This window comes from Daktulosphaira vitifoliae, unplaced genomic scaffold (assembly GCF_025091365.1).
Source record: "Daktulosphaira vitifoliae isolate Bord-2020 unplaced genomic scaffold, ASM2509136v1 Scaffold_2, whole genome shotgun sequence".
Lineage (NCBI taxonomy): Eukaryota > Metazoa > Arthropoda > Insecta > Hemiptera > Phylloxeridae > Daktulosphaira > Daktulosphaira vitifoliae.
In genome coordinates, this window is record NW_026099573.1 from 20,312,484 (window position 1) to 20,340,343 (window position 27,860).

At 34.8% G+C, this 27,860-nt stretch overlaps 3 protein-coding genes across 4 annotated transcripts in view; 1 reads left to right on the top strand and 2 right to left on the bottom strand.

Annotated features, from left to right (window-relative positions):
- Positions 1–838: 838 nt before the first annotated feature.
- On the bottom strand, positions 839–6,291 carry LOC126898044 (uncharacterized). Its single transcript, XM_050671993.1, has 3 exons — positions 6,184–6,291; positions 1,012–1,466; positions 839–865 (listed from the first exon to the last, which is right to left on the bottom strand). Exons 1-3 carry the CDS (start codon positions 6,215–6,217, stop codon positions 839–841), a joined length of 516 nt encoding a protein of 171 aa, XP_050527950.1. The 5' UTR covers positions 6,218–6,291.
- An 802-nt stretch (positions 6,292–7,093) lies between these two features.
- Positions 7,094–21,053, bottom strand: LOC126897873 (uncharacterized). Of its 2 annotated transcripts, XM_050671812.1 has the most exons (3): positions 20,901–21,053; positions 8,346–9,643; positions 7,094–7,400 (listed from the first exon to the last, which is right to left on the bottom strand). In XM_050671812.1, the coding sequence occupies exons 1-3, from the start codon at positions 20,987–20,989 to the stop codon at positions 7,147–7,149; spliced, it is 1,641 nt and encodes a 546-aa protein (XP_050527769.1). In that variant the 5' UTR covers positions 20,990–21,053; the 3' UTR covers positions 7,094–7,146. The 2 variants fall into 2 exon arrangements, with proteins under 2 accessions (XP_050527769.1, XP_050527770.1); XM_050671813.1 differs by lacking the exons at positions 7,094–7,400; positions 8,346–9,643 and adding an exon at positions 10,328–10,626 and having other exon boundaries at positions 19,603–21,053.
- Positions 21,054–23,001: 1,948 nt separating this feature from the next.
- Positions 23,002–27,860, top strand: part of LOC126898045 (uncharacterized) — a 7,176-nt gene continuing 2,317 nt past the window's right edge. The window contains exon 1 of the mRNA XM_050671994.1: positions 23,002–24,165. Coding sequence (XP_050527951.1) covers positions 23,002–24,165 — 1,164 coding nt within the window. The remainder of the gene's footprint in view (positions 24,166–27,860) is intronic.

Consider the following 27,860-nt stretch of genomic DNA (forward strand, 5'->3'; position numbering starts at 1 on the left):
ATTTGCATGAAGCTATTCGTTTGAAATGGCCGGAATTATAGGTGAACAAATCTTGGTTCTTTCATCACTATAATGCGCCATCTCATAATGCATTGGTTCTCGTGGCCAAAAACTCGACTCATATCGTTCCGCAACCACCGTATTCGCCTGATTTGGCTCCATGCGACTTTTGGCTATTCACCAAATTAAAAAAACCGCTGCGAGAACACCGTTTTTATACGATTGAGGAGATAAAAACCAAATCGAAGAAGGTCTTGAAGGCTATATCGGAAAACGACTATTTCAATTGTTTCGAGGACTGGAAAAAGCGTTGGCAAAAGTGCATTTTATCGGGCGAGGATTATTTTGAAGGGGAAGAAATTGATTTAAAAGAATAAATAAAGAATTTTCATTTTATAAACAATTTTACCTTACTTTTTGATCGCAGTAGTATATTCCCATAGCATATGGGAACAACGAAACCCAACGTAAACTAATAACGTTTTCTAAGAATTTTATCTTCGACTACCAGACGCTTAGTTAAGCATATTTCCGACACTAAAGGTATCATTATATTATATAATAAAATATTTTATAATATTAATATTTTTTAGTTTTTTAAATTAATAATATTTTTAATATAGTTATAATTTTACTTAATCATTATATTATGTCGTTCATAAGCGTCTGTAATTTTATGGAAAAATATTGCGACGCTTTCTATGTATTATTAATATTAAATGTATAAATATCATTTTTAAGAATTTTATCATTGGCTAATAGACGCTTAGGTTAGCACATTTCCAATATCACAGGTACCACCGTACAGTAACGATCACTCTCGTATACATTTTATTATTTAAACTATCTGCTTTCGATTTATGTACTAAATAAATGAAATATAATAAGGATAAGGTACTAAAATAAATAACACATTTTTTTAATAGCAAAATATATATTTAAGTAATTTTTAGTATTTTATAAATTAAGAGTTTTACATTATTTTAAAAAAAAACATAATATTTTTTGAACTTCATCATTAGTCATAGGATTATATTCAAACATTTTGTCGTGTACAATTAAGCAATATGCTGTAATGTTTCCTTTTATTGTAAACATTATCCCAGGCATACGTAATCTATCTACTTCTATTAAATTCAATAAATATCTTATTTCGGTAAAGCAGTGAGCTAGCCAATTGTTAACCAATTGTATATCTAAGCCGGTAGGAACTCCCGAGAGTTTTCCATCCATCAAAAGATAGGAATTATATGGAAGGGTGTAAACATCTTGCTGTTGAATACATATTCGTATCTCATTATTATTTGATAGTGCGCTAACTGAAAACGGTTGATAGGAAAAATAGTGCAATTTCATTCTGCGGTCTTCATTATATGATGTTTCCATTACTACAAAACATAGTGTCATAGGAACAACTCCTAGTATAGCATCACGTAATCCTGGAAATGCCAGTTTTAAACGGCTACCTAATTTAAAATACAATAAAAAGTTGAATATTGGAGATAAAGTTCGTCTGAGTAATCATAAAGCAGTATTTTCAAAAGGATATACACAAAATTGGACATCGGAAGTCTTTACAATCGCAAAAATTCGTGATATAAAACCCATCGTATACGAACTTATAGATGAAAACAACATACCAATAAATGGTTGTTTTTGTGAGCACGAACTTAGCAAGACACAGTTTCCAGAAGTTTATTTAGTAGAAAAGATCATTAAAAAGAATAAACACAGATGTTTTGTCAAGTTTGTTGGTTTGGATAATTCACATAATAAATGAATAGATTCAATCGATATCATAGAAAGTACCCATACATTTTTTTTTATTGTAATAAAACATTTAGTTAAATAAATAAACAATTACAAATACAACACAAGGTTTTTTTATTTAATAATTAAAAATATAAGTATATTGAAATTTTTTTTTATTATGTTACATTTTAAACTATATACGATTACATGTATATTACTAACATTTATTTACAATTATTTAGCAAAAAAAAAAATCTTAAAACTATTTATACTAGTATACATATTTTTACAAATTATGTTTTCAATATTTAATTTGTATTTAAATTTTTCAGTTCGACAGCATTTCATTTAATTACATAGATAGTAATGCTTGTAAACCTTTTTGTGTTACATAACAGTCCAAACGGGAACTCTAAATTTAATCAAGGTATAAAAATGCACATTTATTCATTACAAAATATTAAAAATAAATGATTAGTAAATAATTAATCTACACTTCCCAAGTGGTGGCGGGCAGTATAAGACACCCTCACTGCTCATTATTATTTTTTGAATTCTTTCTATCATATTAAAATTAATCTAGTATTCGCCATATTTATTGCCTACTAGGTTAATTTTGTATATACACCGCTTCACTGGGTATGTGTCTTTTTATTACTTTCTTAAAATCTTATTCTTTTAATATATAGAATTTTCAATGGTGCTCGTAACTACATTGATTTATCGTTATTAACCGTGCTCAAAATTTTATATGTTAAAATTATTTTTCGTATTATTAGATGAGTAATATAAACTCAAAAGAGTACAAACTTAAAACCATTTCAACATAAAGTGCGTACTTCGTGCTCGAACGAACGGATTGACACGTTCTGTCGGTACGGAGTGTATCTTAGCGATAATGTCGGTGGAGTCTCACCATCGCGTATAGCTCCGATTCTCTCCAGCCAATGCTCGTTTTGACGCATCGCCGCCATCACCATGTTCCGGATGACGTGTCCGCGGATCCCTTTAGACTTGATGAGTTCGCTGCCTTCCATGTCATATGCGTAACACTTTGATCGAAGTGCAGCGATCTCAAAGAGGGTGAAGCTATCGGTCTCGTCTGAAAACAAGCCGGGCATCTCCTTCCTCGAGGTTGAGTAACAAGGGTGATCCTTGGGCAGGCTAGATGCGTCCACGTCAGCTAAATCCTGGTAAAAGTCGCTGACTTTGAGCTGGTATATAAAGGAGTCTGAGGAAAATTAAAAATATATAAATATTGAATAATATTTCTACTGTACGGTTGTACTCACCAGTATCCATGTAAACCAATTTGATTGCGTTTCCATAATGTGGTTTTAATACGTCGTAGTAGTACTTGTACATTAGCGTTTTGCTAATGTCAAGCACTGCTAAACTACATATATAGGTTTGATAAACTTGACAATCTTTGTATCCATTATGACAATGCACAACCTTTCACCGTATTTAATTCAGTCGTTGAAGGTTGGTTGGTTTATGAGCTTGCTTAGACGTTCGGGGCTGGAGACTAGCTCAATGCGGATGCGTTTCTGTATGTTATCCTTGGTTTCCCATTTAAAATGTAGAAATTTGTCGAATAACCTACAACTGCTTTAGCATTGAGCGTGCACTTACCAAAGACGCCATTATTCATTAGTTTGAAAAATGCTATTTCAAAAGCATTTGCTGCCTGTTTCCATATTTTAGTGTTTAACTCAATGTATGGTTTCAACCAAGTACTTTGTTGAAACTCTAAAACGCGGTGCACCTTCAAAACAAATATATAAGTCTCATCGCTTATAGTTTATAGGGTTATTATACATATTTTAATGACTTGCACTCCATGTGCGATTGCCTGTTAAAAGTTGAAATAGCGTACGATGTACCGTTGTTTGGATTTCAAAGTGACCATGAGTTTGGTTTCTTTGGAACCCGGTGGTACATCGTTACCAGACAAGAACGACAAGTCGTTGTGCTCGTTATGCAGTTTTTATGGATGCAATACGTCCACTTCATATATACGCCCCGTATTACCAGTGTTCGACAACGATTGGAGGTCGGCCAGAGGGTCTGCTCCTTCATACCACCGAAAGCTACCGTACGGCATGGGCCGACTCATAGCCCACCCGTAGAGGTTATTGTTTGTATATATTAAGCATTTTTAAAACTACCGCTCAATTATTGCACTTATATATAATACTTACAATCTTGATACACGATCCATGATTCAGGCTTTGTCGGATTGTAGCCAGGTGTTTTGACATTGTTTGCTTTCGCATAGTACTTAACGGCCTGCACTAGCCCATCACGAATGCCCTGTTTCACCATCAGTAGCATATCGTAGTCGTTCAAGAACTCCAGCTTCATCCCAGTATACTTCAACATACAATGGAAGCTAAAACCAGGTGTGATGTAATAGTGCGCCGGTTCCAAATTGTATGTTGAAGTACAGATGTCACGGAAGTTCTCAAACACATCAGCCAACAACAACACGTCGATCTTAAGGTATAGGTCGCTAAACTCTCCGAGGGTTGAGCAGCCGAAATGGTTCTATAGTCATTGTCATTGATATTAGACTCACTCAACTGATTATAGAAAGCTTCTTGAGATGGTAGCTCCGTTTCGTCCAATTTAGCCCAACTATCAGTGTAATCGTAGGGGTATACGCCCTTACGCGTCACCAACGGCATGTTTTCCGTGCTTCAAGATTTTAACGAAGTCGGGCGTCATTAGGTTACCAACCAAGGTAAACAGGGAGGAGGCTATGAACCGGAAGGTGTCGACGAAACATATGGAGAAGTTATTGGTCACGTGTTTCATAATATACTTACGGGTAATATACTTCTCTTCGGAATTCGATATGACCAAAGTCCTTTGATCATCGTACTCCAATTCGGTGACGATAAAATGCACGTCGTAATCTGGAAGATTGAGCAAGAAGCACGGCACAAAGTTGACCGTTTTTACTTTCAGGTTACACGCATTGTACAACGTCTGTCTGAATCGCCCCAATAAATGACAGTGGTCTGCGACTTTAGAGTTGGAATTCTTGAATGCTATACGGCACAAGTCGCATACCAGTTTCTCCCCGTGCCTGCGCACATCATTGAGAGACATTCGGATAAAAACATTGGTTTTGCGCAATAAATTAGAAATGTTGCGCGTCACTTCAGTTACAGCCATCACAAATACCTTGGCGACCTTTTCGCGATCCTCTGATCGTATATCGTAGATGGTATAAACTGGTTATTGTGGTATACCGTAGCGTTCTAAGAGCTCGGAAGGCACATCGTCCGATGTTTTCACCATGAACCCGTAGCTCATGGGATGATGGGTGTGCACAGTTATAGTGTATGCATCCATACGATCATCTGTTTGCTCCAGCAAGACCTCAAAATCGGCGTAGATGACAAACGGTAACTGTTGCGTCTTTATCCACGCGTCAAATTCGACCTTGCTGCCCTTTGCCGGCAAAACGGGTAAAATTGGTTTTTTTAAATATATTTTTAAAAATATTTTTGCCACATATCAACTTGTGTTGCTCCATCGCATGATGACCCCAAAGAATATGCTTTTTAGGCTAATCATCAAAGATGATGAAGCAACGTTTGCAGTGTATATGCGACCTTGGTGTCTGATTTTTTGTTTATGAACAAGCTTTGAAAAATCCGAAATGTTTTCATAATGTGATTTTTCAGAGTCGCCAATATACAATAGGTCAAAATGATTTTGTTGGTCTTAGTCCAACCCAACCCAACCCAACTCATAGTGGATACACCGACCACATCAACTTAACGTCGTCTCGTTCCAAGCCGTACACGTTGACAGATACGTTAGGATTGCGTCACTCAAATATGTTAATTTAGGACACAGGTGTGGGGAACGCCATCCCGTAAAATCACACCTATGTGCCTCGTTAAAATATTATCGATCAACACGATATTTGTGATCTTCCTTGACGTGTTTCGCCAAAATGGACCACTTGACATAGGACTGATTGATATTCTGTGGGTTGATGATTGTTTTTCTATTATTAATTACGTGCGGAATCGAAATATATAATGAGCCAGCGTGGTGCGTATACTTGTATATGCTAAGCATAAGGCCGTCTATATGTAATAAAGTAAAGCAGCTACCTTTCCCTGAGTACACGTCTTCCTCGGCGAGAATAACCTCAAAATCTTCATCGACCGCATACCCGATATCCATATTGGATAGCAATGCCCTAATGGCTAGATCCTAGCAATTAGGGCATCTAGCCACTTTTTTATACATTATAGTAAAGTAAAAAAAAATTTTTTTATAATAAAAACAAATCGTAAAATAAAATAAAATCGTCAGTAAAATTAGGTATTGGCTTTATTTTATTATTTATTTATAAAAATAAATTTATTAAAATAAAGTAAGTTTATGTTTGGAAAAATCTACTACCTTGTGTAGAAGACGATTGAGGTTGCTGGTTCATGGTTTTATTTATACGTGTAAATTATTAAATAATAAATTTCTGGTTTTCGAATAGACAACTGCACGATAATGATAATTAAAAACAAATGTGACAGGACAAGAAGTGTTTAACCAGTTATATAGTAAAAAATAAAATACGTAGGCGTGAAACACCGCCAGTGGTGTTATTCTTCTCATAAAATGCATACGAGAGTGATCGTTACTGTACAGTGGTACCTTATTATTGGAAATATGCTAACCTAACCGTCGAGTAGTCGATGATAAAATTTTTAGAAAACGTTGTTAGTTTACGTTGGATTTTATCGTTTCCCTCTCCCGCCATAGCATTAGGTAAGTTTATGTTGGATTTAATCCCCCCGTACACCTCCTTCAACACCACTGGTTGGTGGGGGAGTGAGTGATGCGGGGGGCCAGCTCTCTCCATTTTACTTTACTTATATATTTATTCAAATAATATTAAATTTTATGTGATAAGATTTAAAATACGATTTAATGTATAATTTTTTTTATTTAATATCGAGGCTACATACATTTTAAATAAATTAGAGAGATATAATATATCATTATAGAGTTTCTAATATACGCCTAGATGGAGCTCTAACCTAGACCCTTTTCCTTCTGGTCTACACGGCCCTGAAGTATGTTAAGCTCTTCGGGTCGTCCTTACAAGTAGGCTACTGATTCTAATAGGAGTATACGGCTACACTAGGAGTACCAGAGTACTCTACTTTATAGAGAGCTGAGAAATGACAGACATAAAAAAAAAACACATTATAGTAAACTTAATACCTTCTCAGCAAAGCATCAAAGCTATAAAAAGTATTTATATACTTATTAATATTAAATTAAACTTTATGTGCTTAAATTTAAAATACTATTTAAATGTTTAAATTTATACTAGTCTGTTTATTAATACAAAAATATAATTTTCTATTTTGTACAAATAAAATAATCCACCATGTGTTTTGGGAAATCCTTCATTTCAATTGATACTATCAAACTTTTATTCTTTTTTCTTATGAAAATAGGGTGTTTGATATTTTCATAATTTGTAATTTTGAATTCATCCAAACCATCATTATTTCCGATATCATTAATATTCAATTCACTACTGTTATTGAGATCGTTGAAATTATCACTTGTATTTCTATCTTCAACAAATAAATTTTCTTTACATATATTGTCTGTAAATTAATAAAAATGGATTCAAAATTATGAAATGTAATGAAATATTTAAAAGTAAAAAGTAAAAATAATATCAGATTAACTTCTATTAAATCGTAAATTACATACAATTTGATTAAATCTTACAGTTTTTTTTTTACTATGAGCATTTTTTGGCGTTAAGAGTTATGTATATATAACTATACAAAGTGTTAGGAGGATTATCATAAAATACTCTATTATTTGCAAAATAAATATAATATTGAAAAGAAATGTATTTTATTTTTAATTAATTATTCAAAAATATGTATATTGTCAATAGTTAATAGATTTTCAAAATTTCAGTTAAAAAAGTTCTACTTTTTATAGGTATTCATTGACTAGATAGTACTTAATCATTAGATGTATCGGTGAAAATGTCAGTCAGGTGAAAGCTAAGAAAAAGTAGCGATAGACACAAACAAAAAAATTTAAATAAAATAAACACATCATGATAAAATAGATGATATGTTACTACTATATTATTTAAAATGTTTTTTAATTGTAAAATTAGGATTGGTCAATAATCAGTTATTTATCGACGGTAATCTTTTTCCTTCCTATATATAAACAGGAAATGTTGTCATATTTTTTATCAGATCATTTTCTATTTTATAAGCTAGTAAATATGTATGTTGTCATTTAACTTGGACACCCAAGCTATAAGCATTGCTATTAAAAACCGAACCTTTTTTTATCAATTGTAATTATTTTGTAAGTGTTTTATGATAAACCTATCACACCGTTTTATAAATTATCGACCATATTCGATAAACTATAGTTAAAACAAAGTATGAATTAGTAAATAATAAGTATTACTTATTTCAACACAAATTATTTATGTTATTTAGATATTTTAAATAATTGTATATAATTGTAATAAATTGTGACACACTTATGTATATTAAAAGTAAATGAAAGCTTACCAATTATATCTGGCATTAAAAAGTGCTTATAATTTTTAACAGAAATTCTGCCAAAAAGTTTTAAATTATAAACTGAATATAATGAATTTACATGATTTTTTATTTCCTGAATATAAGATTCAACTAGATTCGTTTTTCCTAATATTATGTTAAGTATATTAACAAAAATTTTTTCAGAAAAAATATTCTCATATTCTAAATTGAATTTTAATTTGTGTTTTAACATGAAATTTTTTATTTCTTTTAACATCATCTCTGGTAAATCTTCATTTCGAAGTGGTATACCTTTTACCCAATTTAGAATCAAGTGTAATCTGCTAGATATTATTTTAAAAAAATCAAATCTTTCCACATCGTATATTTTAAGGTTAATAAATGTTTGAAGGATGAGTGCTATCTTCTTTCCTAAGGTAACTAAACTATCTTGAACAATTTTGTTATCCTTTTTAAGTACTTTACAATTGCGAAACGCGTTTACAAAATGCGTGTAATCCGCTATAAGTACTCCAACAGGATAAAATATAGCTCCACGTAATATTTTATGGAAAGTTTTTATATCACAGAAAAAAAATTGATACTCTGCGAAACGAAAAAAATCTAGTAGAGTTAGGTGAGTTTCGTCAGCGCACTTTATATTAAGTGGAGCAAATCTTAGGAGATCTAAAACTTCTTTTGGTTTATCATAATCAAGATTTTGACGCCGTTTTGATTTAGTACCAATTGTTAGATTTTCTTCTGAGTCATTCGTCATTAAATTATAAAATAATATATTTTTTGGGTGGAACAATTGTTGGTCTTGATTATTAATTTTTTCAAAATTTATTTCTGTCATTAATTTTTCTCTGAGATATTCTGTAGCCCTACTTAACTGGTCAATATTTAATATATGAGATGGTAATAATTTGATAGGATATTCGACAAATAACATAATTGGTTCTTCAGTACAATTTGACTTTATATAATTGTCTAAACATTTTATCATAGTATGATTAAGTAATTTTAAACCTTCTAAACTGAGAAACACTTTATTATTTTTGATATCATTAACTGCGTCTTCTTTATAAATTACAATTATTGATCCAGAAATATTGTTTAAATACATATTTACCGTCATCAAGTCTGATGGATAATAGTCGTTGTGATAATAATAAAGTTCTTGAATCATGAATATTACAATATTACCATGGGATTGAACAGCTTTGTCGTATTCATTTAAATCTTCTTCGGTTACTTTTTCTGAATTTTTATCCAAATATAACAAATACTGTTCATTATGTTTAAAATAATTCAACATGTATCTAGAAAAATTGCAATGTCGTTGTTTGTTGTCAGATTTCACCAATAAAAAATTAAATAGTAAAATTGTCAAAATAGATATAATAATCATATTTTTTTTATTTCAAACTTAATTTAAAAGGAACAAATATAATAAAATCATATAAAGTAATATTGGTGAGACTTTGCATTTATATAGTGTTTTTAATTTATAGTTATACATTTTATTTATTCATGTTCTATTCATTGTAAGCAAATATTAACATAAATTTAAATTTGTTACTTAAAATTTTTAATAATAACTTCTTATTTTAACTTGGAATTTTTTTTACTTAATTTCGAGCTTACATACATTTTAAATAAATTAGAGAGGTATAATATACCATTTTAGAGTTTCTAATATACGCCTAGATGGAGCTCTAACCTAGACCCTTTTCCCTCTGGTCTACAAGGCCCTAAAGTATGTTAAGTTCTTCGGGTCGTCCTTACAAGTAGGCTACTGATTCTAATAGGAGTATACGGCTACACTGGGAGTACCAGAGTACTCTACTTTATAGAGAGCTGAGAAATGACAGACATAAAAAAAAAACACATTATAGTAAACTTAATACCTTCTCAGCGAAGCATCAAAGCTATAAAAAGTATTTATATACTTATTAATATTAAATTAAACTTTATGTGCTTAAATTTAAAATACTATTTAAATGTATAAATTTATACTAGTCTGTTTATTAATACAAAAATATAATTTTCTATTTTGTACAAATAAAATAATCCACCATGTGTTTTGGGAAATCCTTCATTTCAATTGATGCTATCAAACTTTTATTCTTTTTTCTTATGAAAATAGGATGTTTGATATTTTCATCATTTGTAATTTTGAATTCATCCAAACCATCATTATTCCCGATGTCATAAATATTCAATTCACTACTGTTATTGCTATCGTTGAAATTTTCATTTGTATATACATTCTCATAAAATAAATTTTCTCTACATATATTGTCTATAAATCAATAAAAATGGATTCAAAATGATGAAATTTGATGAAATAATTAAAAGTGAAAAGTAAAAACAATATCAAATTAACATCTATTAAATCGTAAATTACATAAAATTTGATTAAATCTTATAGTTTTTTTTTACTATAATAATATTTGGCTTTCACAGTTTTGTATATATAAATATACAAAGTGTTTAGATTATTATAAAATACCCAAAAATATATATAATATTGAAAAAAAATGTAATTATTCAATTAAAAATTCCTATATTGTTAATACACAATGAATTTTTAAAATTTCAGTTGAAAAAAGTCTAGTTTTTATACATAAGTATCAAATGTTGAACCCTCTATATAAGTAGAAAAGACCAGATTAAAAAAAAATTAACTACTTTGAAATAATAATTTACACAATCAAAACAATCTAACAATTTTTAAATTAGAAATTTTTTTTGAGTTATCCCCCATTTACGGTGAACGAGGAAAATATGTTCAATTTTAAAGGATAATGTCTTTGACTAGATATGATTTGTGATTCTTCAACATATTGTTATAAAGAAATCGGTCCTGTGAGAGCTGAGAAAAAGTGATGACAGACACACTCAAAAAAAATAAAATAAACAAATCATGGTAAAATTAATAGATTCTTAGCTTGGCATCAAAGCTGATATGTTTTTTATTTTGACTGGTCAATAACCAGTAGGATGGATAAACAAAAGTCGACTTCGAATTTTTAATGAGAACCATTTTAACTTTATTACATACATTAAAATAATTATTTTGTGAAGATTTGACATTTTTAAAAAAAAATTTATTGATCGCTCAACGTATTTTTAGTATTTTGACCAAAAATAACCCCAAAAACGGCCTTTGTTATTCAATTTTATATTATTTAATATTATATTAATATTATGAGTAGTATATCAAAATAGTTTGATTTTTACTGTAAAATACAAATTTTTCATTTTCAAAGTTTTAAGTAGAAAATTGATAGCGTGGATATCATAATTATCTTCAGTATATGGTATATTTCTAGTAGATCTCAAGTAAGCTTAAAATTTTTTTTTTGTATTTTACAAGATAAAAGATAATTATTCACTAATCTTAAAAACTTTTTTGCTTCGATGCAAAGCTGAGAAGGTATTAGTAATACTATGATGTATTTTTTTTTGTGTCTATCGTCACTTTATCTCAGCTCTCAACGAACCAATTTCTTTCAATGATACGTCAAAAGATCACAAATCGTATCAAGTCGAAGACAGTACCCTCAAAAATTACAAATTTAACACTCACTTCGAAATTTTTGAAATTTTTTTTACTTAAAACTGCCATAACTTTTTTAAAAATGACCAAATCAATATAAATTAATAATTATTTTAGTTTCTCAGGTGAAGTTCTTCAAAATTATTATCTTTTATATTTTGAGTCGAAAGGGTAATTCTAACAAAAAATTTATTATATTCTAAAGTTTTAGTAGTAAATACTTGTTTAGAAATAAATAATTTATTTTCTTTGTTAAAAAAATTGATCTTTAAAGAATTAGCGATTGAAAAATCAAAGACAGTATCTAATAATTTTAAAAATTTCTTTTCTATTTTGAACAGTAGTATTTCTTTTTTAACTCAATCCATTTCTTATAGAGATCTTTTATTAGTGAAACGATTTTACAGTTAAGTGTTATGGGGCTGTCAGTTTTCGATCACATCTATATAATGGTTTTGAATACAGATGTTGACTAATAGATATAAGTTTATTGGCCACATTTAAAATAAAAAAAAAATTTCTATTTAATGATATTAATTCTAATTATGCGAGTTGAGGTAAAATAGTATTTAAAAGTTTAACATTTTTAGGTATATTAGCAATTAAAGCTCTAAAATCATCTCTTGTATCCAACATTGATGATTTTAAACAATTAGAAACAATATTACCATCTGTAGGCTCTTTGCATTTAATTGAAACTAATCTTGTTGACAGTATTATAGTTGGTTTCGGATTTTTAAGTTATAAACTCTTATAATAATAAATTTAAAAAAAAACGGTAGCACAGTGGGGTCGCGGGATAGTGGAGACATTGCATAGTTGGGTCCAGTATAGATTTAATCTGACAGTGATTAAAATCACTATCATAAGAAACGCTTCGATGCAAATCAGTAGATAGTGTTTAATTTAAAAAAATTGATGGATAATTGCAAAAGGAACATCAACTTCTATTAAAATAAAATACAAAACCCATCATTTTCATACAAAAATAGCATATTTTTGAATGCGGTAGCCATTTGCGTATAGAAGATAGGTCATCGGGACAAATTTTTTTTTTTAATTTTGTAGTACATAAAATAAGCTTTAATTTTATATATGTTTAAAGGACGCAGTATTTCCGGAACATTTAAAAAATCAAGTTGAAAAAGTTATTTTTTGTTAAGTGTTAGATTTTCAAAAAAAATTATATCAAATGAAAGGGAAATATCTAAGGTTTCAATACAAAAAAATATTATTTTTATTTGTTCATTTTTGAAAAAGTTATGGCAGTTTTAAGTACAAAAAACATCCCGATAAAATGTAATTTTTATCGCAAACATTACATTTTTTTTAAAATTTTCGACAGCCATTTGCACATAGAAGATAAGATGTCGGGACAAATTTTTTTTTTTCATTTGATAGTATATAACATAACCTTTGATTTGATATATGTTTAAAGGACGCAGTATTTCCGGAACATTTTCAAAAGTTCAGTTGAAAAAGATCTATGTTTTTTACAATATTTTAAGTTTTGAACGCCCCCTATATAAGGGGAAATTGTCCAATTTTAATAAAAAGTATGTCAAATGAAAGATGTACTTATAATGTATTTAGAAAAAAAAAATTTGTGCTGATATATACATTTTTCAAAAAGTTATAGCATTTTTAAGTTGAAAATTTAAAATCGAAAATCGAAAATTTTAACACAAAAATAGTGTTTTTTTAACTACGGCAGCCGTTTAAATGTAGAAAAAAAAGTTTTTTTCATTTTGTAGTACATAAAATAAGCTTTAATTTGATATATGTTCAAAGGACGCAGTCTTTCCGGAACATTTTCAAAAATTAAGTTGAAAAAATTAATTTTTGTAAAAAAGTTGCCATTTTAAATCCCCCCCAATGAGCAGGTTAAGTGATAGATTTTCAAAAAAATGATATCAAATGAAAGGTAAATATCTAAGGTTTTAGTATAAAAAAAAATTNAAAAATGATATCAAATGAAAGGTAAATATCTAAAGTTTTAGTATAAAAAAGAATTATATTGATATGTTCATTTTTGAAAAAGTTACGGTAGTTTTTAGTAAAAAAAATTGAAAAAATTTTGATAATTAGCGATTTTTTAATTTGTAATTTTTTTGGAGGTTTCCCCCATTTACGGGGAACGAGGGAATTTTTTTCAATTTTTAAGGGTAATGTCTTCAACTAGATACGANTTTATTGATCAACCGTCATTTAAAAATATATCCAAGAATATCATATATTTAAGCTTACACTTTATTTTTGAAAAGAAGTATAAGTTTTGTATTATTAATTTTTGAGTTATTAACATTTGATGATCTAGAAAAGTGATGATTGGGGTAGTTTTTAGCGACGCTCTATTTTTACCATAACGTATTTTAAACATTTTATCTTCGATGCAAAGCTGAGAAAGTATTAATTTTACTATGTGTTTAATTATTTTGTATCTGTCATTATTTATTCTCAGCTCTCACCGAACCGATTTCTTTTAACGATACGTTAAAATATCACAAATCGTATCTAGTCGAACATATTACCCTCAAAAATTGAAAAAAATTCCTTTGTTCTGCGTAAATGATGGAAATCTTCAAAAAATTTACAAATTTAAAAATCGCTAATTTTTTTAATTTTTTCAATTTTTTTACTTAAAAGTGCTATTACTTTTTCAAAAATGAACAAATCAATAAAAAAAATTTTTATAGATGCTTGATGTTTTTACCTGTCATTTTGTATATTTTTAATATAAATTTGATCCTTTACCTGTCCACAAAGAGGGAATTAAGACTTTTTCACAAAAAATTAACTTTTTCGACTTAACTTTTGAAAGTGTTCTAGAAATACTGACACTTTTATATATATCTTAAATTAAAGCTAATGTAATATACTTTATTTGTTCGTAATGTTTGACACAAAATTCAAATCCCTCAACTCTCGGGACATTTCATTATGGTAAACCACTAAAAACATGCTTAAACTGAAAGATTTTTCCTGTTCTATTAAAAAAATAGATGGTTGCTTGCCATATCAGATCTTGATAAATCCAATCTTTTTGGAGAACACCTTTCAAATATTTTATACCTCACCCTGATATTATTCCTAGCAATTCTCGATTAATCAAAATAAATAATTTTTTAGATTCTCCACTAACTATGTCTCTCTCTACTAAACATGCCTCTCCAAATAAAATTGTAAATGTGACACATAAATTGAAGTCCAATAAATTACCTAAGCATGTCTTGATATCAAATAAGATTTTAAAACATTTCCCTAGAAAAACAATTATTTTAATAACTTTCATATTTAACTCCATGTTAAGACTTTCGTATTTCCCTACCACCTTTAAACAAGGATTTGGCATCCTGGCTTACTCTATAAAATTAAATCATTCCTTCCTGCTCCCCTATACCTACTTATTCGTTCATACCTAGAAAACAGAACCTTTAAAGTTCGTTACGGTAATTCTTATTCCTCTCTTTTTCCCATTCTAGCAGGAGTTCCGCAAGGTAGTGACCTCTCCCCCGATTTATACAATATTTTCACTTCAGACATCCCCCAAACTTAAAACACCTCCTTGGTTACCTACGCTGATAATACAGCCATTTTATCATCCAATAAAGATCCAATCGTAGCTCATAATGCTCTTCAACGCCACCTCGAATATATAGATAAGTGGTCCATACATTGGAAAATTAAAATCAATACAGACAAATCAGTAAATGTTCCTTTCACTCTCAATAAAAAAAATATGCCTATTCTCTCCTTCCAAGGAGTTCCTATTACCTCTTTGACTCAAGTCAAATATCTTGGTATTGCCCTTGATAAAAGATTAACTTGGGGTCCTCATCTCAAATCCAAAAGAAAGCTATTAAACATTAGATCCCACTTACTACATCCTGTATTAAAATCCAAACTTCCTATACATAACAAAATAATAATTTATAAGTCTAAAAATAAAAATAAAAAAATCGGATGATTTCTCTTTATACAGGAGTGTAAATTAAAAATGCATGTAGAAAGTAGAATTTTTTTAACTTGATTTTTGACTGTGTTTCGGAAACACTGACACTTTTATATATATTAAATTGAAGCTTATATTATTATATTTAATATGAAACAAAAAAGTTCGGACTTCATTTTGTTTTCATGGTGATAACGGGGATCAAAGTTGATAATTAAAATTACGATTTTTGTACAAAATTACAATATTAAATTATTACATATAAATTTTATACTATATTTAATTGCTATAATAAATATTTATTCATATATTACACTTATAAATTATAAAACTTTTAATTAGGATATAGATATGAAAATAGAAGATCATGTTGCTTTTAGAATAATCCAATAATTTTAGCTTCGATGCGAAGCTGAGAAGATATTGGTTTTACTATGATGTGTTTTTATTTTTTGTGTCTGTTACCACTTTTATTCAGCTCTCACCGAACGGATTTCTTACGTCAACTTGACCTCTGGACTTGTCTTCGTGGTGAAAATAGACATCAAAGTTAATAAAAATGGCTACCGAATGCTATTATTGTGTGAAAATTTTCGATTTTATTTTTTACATTTTTAACTTTATAATGCTATAACTAGAGTCCGGATTTGTATGCATTTGCATATTTGTAATGAGTGTATGCATTTCGAATGGTGTAAGAAATGTGGATGATTTGTGTAACAGATAATGCACAGGAAAAAGTTTATTTTGCATATAAATGCATATTTGAAAATGTTTGCATATTCAAGCATATTTTGTATAAAAGTTTATTTAGCCAATTATTTAATTTTTATTTCACCGTAGAAATTATTAGTTCATTACGATTTTTGGGGAAATAAATGTTATTCATTGTATGTTATATTTGTAGACAGTTCATGTTAAAATTATAATTCGTTTATCGCAACAATGCTAACTAGTTTTATTTTTAGTGTTATATTTTGTATACACGCCGCGTCGTGGTTATCGGACATAATCCCCAGACAATAGTGCACTAGTGTCCATACATCATTTTGCGATCTGCGTTCCGTAAATTTATAAATTACAATTTATATTTCAATACGATTAGATTTTAAAATACCGAAAAGTCGTAGCTCTATACCTACTTTATTAAAAACATGGATTGGTCTTTATAATAAAACTGACCAAATCGTTTTTACCACGGACGGCTCTGTAGTGTTTTGTCAATTGTGTGACAAAAAAATCGCGTGCTCAAAAAAATTTCAATTACATCAACACGTTGATACCGCTTTTCATAATAGTGCTTTAAAACGTAGAGTAAATGAAAACAAAAAACAATTATTTGTATTGGATGCAAAATCGAAATCTGGTAACGTTTTTTATGAGGATCTTTGTTTAGCTTTGTTAGTATCTAATATACCTTGGAATAAACTTCAAATTCCTGAATTCAAGAATTTTTTGGAGAAGTATACAGGTTTCCCTGTATACTTCCCAACGAGAGTACATTAAGAAAAAATTATCTTGGTCCATGTTATGATAATGTTATTGCAATAAGAGAAGTTATTAGCAACTCAGATATTTGGATCGCTGTTGACGAAACAACTGATACAAACGGCCGCTACATAGCAAATTTAATAGTTGGCGTTTTAAAACATGATACACCAAGTCAACCCTATCTTTTAGCATCTAAAGAACTGCCTAAAACTAATCACTCTACAGTATCTCGGTTCATTAATGACAGCTTAAAAATATTATGGCCTGCAGGGGGAAACGATGAAAACCTCCGGTTGTTTGTATCAGACGCAAACCCAACCCAACCATATATGTTAAAAACGGGAGATGCAATAAAAGTATTTTACCCAAGTATTATACACGCAACATGTGTTGCACACATGTTAAATAGGGTGGTAGAAAAAGTTAGGGAATTATTCCCAAATGTAAATAAATTAATAAACAATTTGAAAAAATCTTTTTTAAAGTCACCTTATCGTATTCAACTTTATAAAGAAATACTTCCCGGTTTGCCATTGCCACCTGAACCAGTTATTACAAGATAGGGTACGTGGATAGAAGCAGTTATATTTAATTCAAATAACTATGAAGGTATTAAAACTGTAATAGAAAAACTAGACAATGAATCGTCAGCAAGTTTAGAGAGTTGTAAGAAAATGTTGAATTTGCCAACAATAAAAAATGATTTAGCATTTATAAAAAATAACTTTTCTGGACTCATTCGGGCAATTACAAATTTAGAAGATACTAAATTAACTTTATTAGAATCACTAGAGATTATGAAAAATATTATTTCAGAACTATCAAATATACAGGATGACAAAGGTTCTATTATAAAAACTAAAATATCTCAATTATATAAGAAAAATAAAGGGTTTCAAGTAATGGAACAAATTGGACTAATTATATCAGGTAACAATGAAATACAACTTCCAGAAAACTTCAACCCTAGTTCTGTGGCCAATGGTTTAGTCTTTATAAACATATACTATGTCATAGAAGAACAAATGTGACACCTGAGCACATGGAAAAATATATTATTGTCAATTCTTTTTATAAAAATAAAAGTCATACATTGTAACAAAATATTTTTTATTAATAACCAAATTATGTTTTTATTGGTTTAAATTTTTTTTTATACAATTTTTTTATTTTGTATTTTTATCATAAATATTTACCAAATAAATGGTAAAAGAGGATTAATACATATTTATTTTTTATTATTCTGAATTAAAGTATTTATTTTATTCATTGAATATATTTTTAAATATTTACTGTTCTTTAATTAACGTTTTAAGTTGATAATATAATTAAAAATTAAGTTTATCTAATTAAGTCGAATTATTTATGGAAGAAATTAAAAAAAATAATAAATGCATATATTTTGGGTAAGAGCATATCTAATACATATTTTGAAGTTTTTTGATGCATAAATGCATATTATTTTAGGTTTTTTGAGTGCAAACAAATCCGGGGTCTAGCTATAACTTATTGAAAAGTGTATGTATTCGACATACATTATCTTAATCAGGATATTAATAAGGAACTAGCAGATCATGTAGCTTTTGGAATAATACACCAATTTTTTAAAATTAAACACTTTAAAGATTTGCATCGAAGCGTTTTATTTTGATAGTGATTTTAATCACTATCAGATATCATTATACTTGATCCAACTATGCCACGTCACTACTGTGCCGCGACCCCCCTGTGCTGGGTTTTTTAAAATTAAACTCTATCTACAGATTTGCATCGAAGCGTTTTTTATGATAGTGATTTTAATCACTGTCAGATATCATCTATATTGGTCCCGACTATGCTACGTCCCTACAGTGCTACGATATCACGTGCTGGGTTTTTTTCAATATGTTGTTATAAACCATTCTTTTTCTTAATTAATCATTTTCTATTTTATAAGCTAGTTAAATAAGTAAGTTGCCATTTAAGTTGACACCCTTCTAAGCTATAAGTGATAATTATAGAGAGTAATTAATAGCTGATGAATCAAGAAATTTAATTGAAAAGATCAAACATTTTTTTTTCAATATTGTATTTATTTTGTGAGTAATGGAAAGTTTTATGATAAACTTATCACTCTATATTAAAATCGACCTATATTAAAAATTATAGTTAAAATAATGTATTCATACCTTATTTTAACTCAAATTAATGTTATTTAAAAATTGTAAATAATTGTATATAATTGCAATAAATTGTGTCATACATGTGTATATTAAAAATAAATGAAAGCTTACCAATTATATCTGGCATTAAAAAGTGTCTGTAATTTATATCAGAAATTTTCCAAAAAAATTGTAAATTATTATCTGAATAAAATAAATTTACATGTTTTTTTAGTTCCTGAATATAAGATTCAACTAGATTCGCTTTTTCTAATATCATTTTATGTGTATCCACTACATTTTTTCCAGGAAAAAATTTCTCAGATTCTAAGTCGAACATCAATTTGTAATTTAACATGAATTTTTCTATTTCTTTAAATATCATCTCTGGTAAATCTTTATTTGGAAGTGGAGTGCCACTTACCCAATTTAGAATAAAGTGTAATCTTATAATCATTATTTTAAGAAAAGTTAAACTTTCTTCATTGTATATATTCAGGTTCATAAATGTTTGAAGGTTGAGTGCCACTTTCATTCCTAAGGTAACTAAACTATCTTGAACAATTTTGTTATCCTTTTTAAAGACTATACAATTGCGAAACACGTTTACAAAATGCATGTAATCAGATATAAGTACTCCAACAGGATAAAATAAAGCTCCACGTAATATTTTATGGAAAGTTCTTATATCAATGAATAAAAATTGATACTCTGCGTAACGATATAAATCTAGCAGAGTTAGGTGAGTTTCGTCAGCGCACTTTATATTAAGTGGAACAAATCTTAGGAGATCTAAAACATCTATTGGTTTACCATCTTCAAGATTTTGACGCCGTTTTGATTTAGTACCAATTGTTAGATTTTTTTCTGACTCTTTCGTCATTATATTATAAAATAATATATTTTTTGGGTGGAACAATTGTCGGTCTCGATTTTTGATTTTTTTATAATTTATTTCTTTCAATAATTTTCTCATAAGACATTTTGTAGCTATACTTAACTGGTCAATATTTAGTATATGAGATGGTATTAAATTGATAGGATATTCGACAAATAACATAATTGGTTCTTCAGTACAATTGAACTTTATATAATTGTCTAAACATTTTATCATAGTATGATTAAGTAATTTTAAACCTTTTAAACTGAGAAACACTTTATTATTTTTGATATTATTAACTGCTTCATCTTTATAAATTACAATTAATGATCCAGAAATATTATTTAAATACATATTTACCGTCATCAAATCTGATAGATAATAGTCATTGTGATCATAATAAAGTTCTTTTATCATTAATATTACAATTTTACCATGGTATTTAACAGCTTTGTCGTATTTATTTAAATCTTCTTCGGTTACTTTTTCTAAATTTTTATCCAAATGTAACAAATACTGTTCATTATGTTTAAAAAAATTCAACATGTACCTAGAAAAATTGCAATGTCGTTGTTTGTTTTCAGATTTCACCAATAAAAAATTAAATAGTAAAATTGTCAAAATAGATATAATAATCATATTTTTTAAATTTCAAACTTAGTTTAAAAGGAACAAATATAATAAAATTATATAAAGTAATATTAGTGAGACTTTGCATTTATATAAAGTGTTTTTAATTTGTGGTCTTATATTTTATTTATTAATGTTTTGTTCATTTTAAGTAAATATTCACATAAATTTAAATTTGTTATTTAAAATTTTTAATAATAACTTCTAATAAAAACTCATTTAATTTAATGTTGAGATTACGTACATTTTAAATAAATTATTTATAATACGTAACATAAGCTTTAATTTAACATATGTTAAAAGGACGCAGTATTTCCGGAACATTTTCAAAATTTATTTCGAAAACATTAAATTTTGCGAAAAAGATTCTATTTTGAATTCCTTACCGTGGGCAAGTAAAGGGTCAGATTTTCAAAAAAATAATATCAAATAGAAGGGAAATATCTAAGGTGTCTATATACAAAATTATTTTGGTATGTTCATTTTTCAAAAAGTTATGATAAGTTACGAAATAAAAAAAAATAAAAGAATTGTCAAAATTTATCGATTTTAAAAATTGTAGTTTTTCAGGGGATTTTGTCCATTTTCAGGGAACGAGGGAAATTTTTTCAATTTTTGAGGGTAATTTTGTCGACTAGATATGATTTGTCATACTTTGGCATATTGTCGAATAAAATCGGTCTAGTGTAAGCTAGGAAAAAGTGGCGTAGACAAAAAAAAATGCATCATAGTAAAATTAATACCTTCTCAGCTTCGCATCGGAGCAAAAAAAACTACGCGCATGGACTCCTTAAAAAATAGAAAGCTCATAATTCGATGAATTATCAACAAATTTTAAAGAAATTTTTAGGGTACCTTTAAAATATGTCTGAATATGCCTGGTAATATTTTCAGATTTTAAATAAAAATAGTCTGTCTACAATGAGCGTTTTTGATAATAATTTTAAACGCTCATGACTTGCAAAAAATTTTTTTTTCATCTTGGCAATCAATTTTTCTAAAATAATGTCAAGTTCTGATATTAAAAAAAAAAAAAATTGAAAATCGGACATTATTAAATAATTTTTCAAGTATATTTTTCTTGTATAATTTTTAAATTTTTATTATACAGAGTGTTCAGTAAGTCAGGAAACGGGTTTCTATTGTTCTCATTGTTTGTAACAATGAGAACAATAGAAATCCGTTTCCTGACTTACTGAACACCCTGTATAATAAGATATTTGAATTTTTTTTTTTACTAATTCAAATTGTGTATCAAATAATATTTANATAAGATATTTGAATTTTTTTTTTTACTAATTCAAATTGTGTATCAAATAATATTTATTTTTCGATTACAATATTGAAACTCATTAATAGTATTGTATACATGAATAGCTGTATTGCAACAAAACCTTATTTTGAGCTAAGAAATGTTTATTCTTTTCTTATTCAAGTTAGAAAGTATTGTTCATACAGATTTAGTAATCAGTTCCAGTATTAGTACTGTAACTTTTTTAACTTAGATACCTCAATTGGATATATTCAAATCTGTTTTTTGAAAGTTTTTGTTGGGTAGATTGTGGCAATTGTTAATACTCGTCCTCGCGCATCTTGTGGCGCCCGTTTCGCTGCGCGACAGTGTCGGTTGGATCGGGCTCTACGGGGCCACGAAACGTAGGCACGAGCGCAGTTTCCCTAGCTCGGGGAATCGGGCGCGTCCTCAGGTTGCGGATAGAGGAACGGCCTGCAGATATGCAGGTTAGCCGCGAAATAAGCAGTCCATTAATTTGGACTGACGAATAAGCGGTCGCGGACAGCGAGCTCCTCGTTCGCTCGTTAGCCCTGCAGATATGCAGGGTAGCCGTGATATAAGCCACTCCTAGAGTGGACGAATAAGCGGTAGCGTTCGAGGGTAATTTCATAACGGGCGGGTGGGCCCGGTAGCCTAGCAAGGCAACCACCTAGGTGAAGGCAACACCGAAAACAAATCCCCTGGCGGTAGGTAAAACGCAGGTTAGAATTTACCTCAAAAATCAAAGATGGAAGGTCACCATGTTAAAAAAACAGCTACGGTTCCAGGAGTATCGGAGACTCCAGGACCGGCTGGGGAGAGTACCGCTGCAGGCTCGACCCGGTCGTCATCCAGCGACTGCGCAAAAACCGTTGGACTGTTGAGGCAGGGTCCAGGGGGCGTTCGCGCCCAAGCTACTGCTGGAGAATGTGAGAAGCAGGCATTCTCCGGTGGCCATAGTGTCACCGAGGTTACTGCAAATGTGCCCGAATCCGCGCGGGATTCAATGGAAGTGGCACATGGGTTGGCTGATGAGCAACAACAGCCTTTACCGGTACCATCGGGATCCATCTCCATTATAGAGAGGCTCATTAGGGCGGGTAACAGAAAAGGTGGCTTGACCCATCCTGAGAAGACGGTCATGTTGCCGCAATCTCCTGAGGGATCGATGGGAGTGGCTAATACCTCCGGGATGAATGGACTTGAGGAAGATGAGTCCCTACGACCTAAAAGGAAGGAGACTTCCCCAATGCCTCCCAAGGATTTGGCATCTTCATTGGAGGACACACCGCCGGAGAGGCTATTGCCTATGCCGGTGACTCCGCGTCCGTCAAAGAAGAAGGCCAAAAAAGCCAAGCTTATGGACTACACAGCGGCCGACCTATTTAATGTAGACGGTACGCCTAAGAGGGACCTTCCGACAAGCGAGATACTGCTGAGCGATGGTCTGCTACTTGCCAAGGAGCAGGCCCAAGCGTTGGAGGACGTGATGGAGGTGTACGACCCGCACCGGCGCGTGGTGAAGATGGCGGTGGCTCTGATCGAAAGTGTTAGGGCCCTGGCGGATCTTCACCACACGCGAACTCCTGAAGCACCGGAGTGTTCGGATATGGTTGACGGGTCTACTCAGACCGACCAACCGAAGGACACGAAGGTTGCTTCTCCATCCAGGGCTAACGTCGCCGAGATTTCCTCGGGCTGCGTTATGCCAGCAGTTGAGTCCGCGGAAATACTGATAGACACGAAGAAGAAAAAGGGGAGGAAGAAAAAGAAGAAGAAATCTCGGGGGATCACAGCTGGAGCCGAAAAGGTGCTGGCGCCCAACGGGGTTGCGGCTGACCATCCGCCAGTAATGGGTACTGCCCATGTCGCCGCTGAAGAAGCAACGGTCACTGCCACGAAGTGGACTGAGGTCCTTGGCCGAAAGGCCAAACGGCCAGAGGACTCGGTGACGAAGGGCAAGATGGAGACGCGCTCAAAACCTCCAGCGAAGGGTCCCTCAGCCGCACAACTGAGAGCGAAAGTACCACGCACGGAGGCGGTGGTAATTGGCCCCCTGAAGGAGGGGCAGCAGTACGCGGCCGTTATGAAAACGGCAATGGCGGCTGTTGACCTCCAGACCAGGGGTCCAAGTTGTCGGCACCCGTAGGACCCAGGCTGGGGCAGTACTGCTGGAGGTCAAGGGCGCGGCCTCCCATGCGAACCTCCTAGCTGCCAGGCTACGGGAGGCACTGAAGGAGCATGACGTGCGGGTTACTAGGCCGATTAAGACCTGCAGCGTCATGCTCCTTGACGTGGAGGAGTGGATGGAGCCGGGCGACATTAAGTGTGCCCTGCTCTCCGCCCTCCAGGGCCCAAACGGGGGCCAGGCCGAAGTTGGTGCGGTAACGGTCCGCACCAACGGATTCGGCAAGGGGCGGTACGCCAGGTGCGACCTGCCAGTCCGGTTAGCTCCACGCCTTGCGGCCCTCACGCGAGTGAGGGTGGGGTGGAGCTCCTGTAGGCTGAGGGTTCTTGAAGACAAGGGTCCTCAGTGCTACAGGTGCCTGGAGCGAGGGCACATTGCGGCCGCCTGCAAAGGCCCGGACCGCAAGGGTGCCTGCTTCAGGTGCCGGAGGGTGGGGCACCTGTCCAAGGACTGCCCCGGTCCCCAAGCTAAGGGGACCGAGGGAGGGGCTGCGGGGAAGCCTCTAGTAGAGGTGTCGGCGGTCCAAGGGACCCCTAAGGCGTCCTGCGCGCCGCCCACCAGTGGATGAGGTTCCTTCAAACGAACCTCAACCATTGCAGGGCGGCGCAGGATCTGGTCCGGCAGGCGGTGTACGAGATGCGTATCGACGTGTGCGTAATCTCGGAACCGTTTGTCGGACTGATCAAGGACGCCCCGGGGTGGTACTTGGACCGGTCCGGGAGAGCGGCGATCGGAGTGATGAGCCGCGGCCTAACGGTCGCGGACATCGAGGTTGGCGACGGATTCGTAGCGGCGAGGATTGACGGCATTGACGTCTTGAGCTGCTACGCGCCGCCCAGCTTGCCGATCGCCGGACTCCTCGAGTCCGTGTCCTCCTGCCTACGGGCGAGGAGACTCAGGCGGCCGCGCGACGGCCGCGGGGAGCTCGTGGCCGGGGACTTCAACGCTCACTCCCCGGTCTGGGGGTCGGCGGACACGAATCAGCGTGGCGAAGAACTGTTGGACCTGATGTCGGCCATCGGGCTGGTATCGGCCAACAGGGGATCCACCCCGACGTTCGAGGGTCACTCCTCGAGCTCGGTGGTGGACGTCACGCTGGTGTCTCCGTCGCTGCACCCGCACGTGACCGGCTGGTCGGTTCTCCCGTACAGGGAAAACCTCAGCGACCACCGGTACATCGTGTACGAGTGCGGCGATGGTGGCCGTCCCCCTCGAGCCGTGCCCCGCGTGCCGTCTCGCAGTGGGCGAGTGGGCTGGCGAGTCGGACCGGCCACGGACGTCGACGCTTTTGAGACGGGCTTACTGCTCGCTCAATGGTCGGCGCCCGCGGTACCGGACCGGCGCGTCTCCGCGAGCGAAGCGGCGGAAGAGTTGGACCGGAGGGTGGTCGCAGCTTGCGACTTCGCCCTCCCGGCCAAACGACCGCCGTCGACTCGCGGACCGCCAGTCCACTGGTGGAACGCCGAGGTGGCGGTCAGGCGTGAGGAGTGCGTCAGGGTCAGGAGGACTATGACGCGCTCCAACCGTTGGCCGCGGGACCCGGAATCCCCGGACCCGAGGGAGGCGCTGAGGTCGGCCCGCAAAGAGCTGAAGCTCGCCATCAGGCGGGCCAAAGCGAAGTGCTGGGCCGAACTCGTGAAGTCGGTGGACCACGACCCGTGGGGGAAACCCTACCGGGTCGTTATGCGGAAGCTCCGCGGTTCACCGGCTTCCGGTCAGCTGGAGGCGGAAGTGCTGGAAAGGGCGGTAGACACGCTCTTTCCGACACACCCGCCTCTGCCTCCCCCTGCGTTCGGGGACGACGTGTCGGTGGAGGAATTCACCACCCAGGAGGTGGCCGACGCGGTGGCGCGCGTACGGGGCCGGAACACAGCTCCCGGCCCTGACGCGATTCCAAACCGGGTGTGGGGGTTGGTAAACGACCTCGCCCCGGACTGGATACGCGCCGTCGCGAACCGCTGCCTCTCGGAGGGTGAATTCCCCACGAAGTGGAAGAAGGCCAGGCTGGTGCTTCTGAGAAAGGGTGACAAGCCCGAGGGTCTCCCCTCGTCGTACCGACCGCTTTGCATGTTGGACGACTTGGGGAAAATCCTCGAGCGGCTGCTCGTCACCCGGATCGAAGCCCACCTGGCCGACGTCGGCGGACTGGCCGAGGGCCAGTATGGTTTCAGGAGGGGGAGGTCGACGGACGATGCGGCCTCCCTCTTCAGGGACTTGGCCCTCAGGGCCAAAACTGAGCAGGGCTTCGGGTTGGCGGTGAGCCTGGACATCCGAAACGCGTTCAACTCCGTGCGATGGTCACACATCCTCGGAGCGCTGGACGAGTTTCGGGTGCCTCCTTACCTCGGGCGGATGATCCGGTCGTACTTTAGCGATCGGGTCATCTCTTACGAGAGCGCCGCGGGCCCGAGAATCCGACCTGTTACGGGAGGCGTCCCGCAAGGGTCAGTTCTCGGGCCTTTGCTGTGGAACATCGCGTACGACGCGGTGTTCCGCGTTCCGCTACCACCGCACGTGCGTGTCGTCTGCTACGCGGACGACACGCTGGTGGTGGCGGAAGGCGCCTCGTCCGAGGAGGCTGGATCCCGGGCAAACTGCGCGCTCAGAGCAGTCTCCGCCTGGATCCAGCAGGAGGGGAGTGGACTTAGCCTCGCCCTGGACAAGACCGAAGCGGTCTTGTTCACGGGCAGGTACAAGTTCACTCCTCCACGGCTCGCCGTGCTGGGGGTGGAGATCCCGCTTAAGGACTCCATGACTTATCTGGGCCTTGTCATAGACAAAAGTCTAAAGTTCGGGCCGCACATTACTCGTGCGGCCCAGCGGGCCTAGAAAGTCATGAATTGCTTGGCGGGACTAATGCCCAATCTGGGAGGGCCGAGAGAGATGCGGCGTAGACTTTTAGTCAGCGTCGTACACTCGGTTCTCCTGTACGGGTCCCCGGTTTGGGCGGATACTCTTGAGTATTCGTCCAAAAACCGTGAAGCCCTGCTCAGGGTGCAAAGGCGGGCGGCGATCCGGACAGTTTCGGCTTACCGAACGGTGTCCGGAGTGGCGGCGGGTATCCTGTCGTCATTGCCGCCCGCCGATCTGCTCGCCGAGGAACGCGCCGCCGGGCATGAGCTCCGCCGAGAGCGAAACCGGTCCCTCGAACCCGAGGACCGGCTGGCGCTCAGGCGGATGACCATGCTCCGGTGGCGGACTCGCCTCTCGGAGGAAACGAGAGGCGAATGGACCAGGTCCCTCATAGGACCCGATCGGCTGGACAGGTGGGTGGACCGGACTCACGGTGAGATGACTTATCGTCTCACCCAAGTGATGTCCGGCCACGGCTGCTTTAACGAGTACTTACACCGTATTCGTAAAGCAGCCGCGCCGACGTGCGACCACTGTTCGGATCGCCCGGGAGAGGCTGATAGCGC

What these genes read in the sequence shown, in the direction of transcription:
- LOC126897873 (XM_050671812.1), bottom strand. Translation starts at nt 20,989, where the DNA reads ATGATTATTATATCTATTTTGACAATTTTACTATTTAATTTTTTATTG. An exon ending in CGACATTGCAATTTTTCTAG is followed by an intron (nt 9,644 to 20,900) that starts GTACATGTTGAA and finishes CAATTTTTCTAG; the next exon opens with ATACATGTTGAATTATTTTA. An exon ending in TTTAATGCCAGATATAATTG is followed by an intron (nt 7,401 to 8,345) that starts GTAAGCTTTCAT and finishes ATTAATTTACAG; the next exon opens with ACAATATATGTAAAGAAAAT.
- LOC126898044 (XM_050671993.1), bottom strand. Translation starts at nt 6,217, where the DNA reads ATGAACCAGCAACCTCAATCGTCTTCTACACAAG. An exon ending in TCAATCGTCTTCTACACAAG is followed by an intron (nt 1,467 to 6,183) that starts GTAGTAGATTTT and finishes ATTTTAAATTAG; the next exon opens with GTAGCCGTTTAAAACTGGCA. An exon ending in ATCCTATGACTAATGATGAA is followed by an intron (nt 866 to 1,011) that starts GTTCAAAAAATA and finishes TCATTTATTTAG; the next exon opens with TACATAAATCGAAAGCAGAT.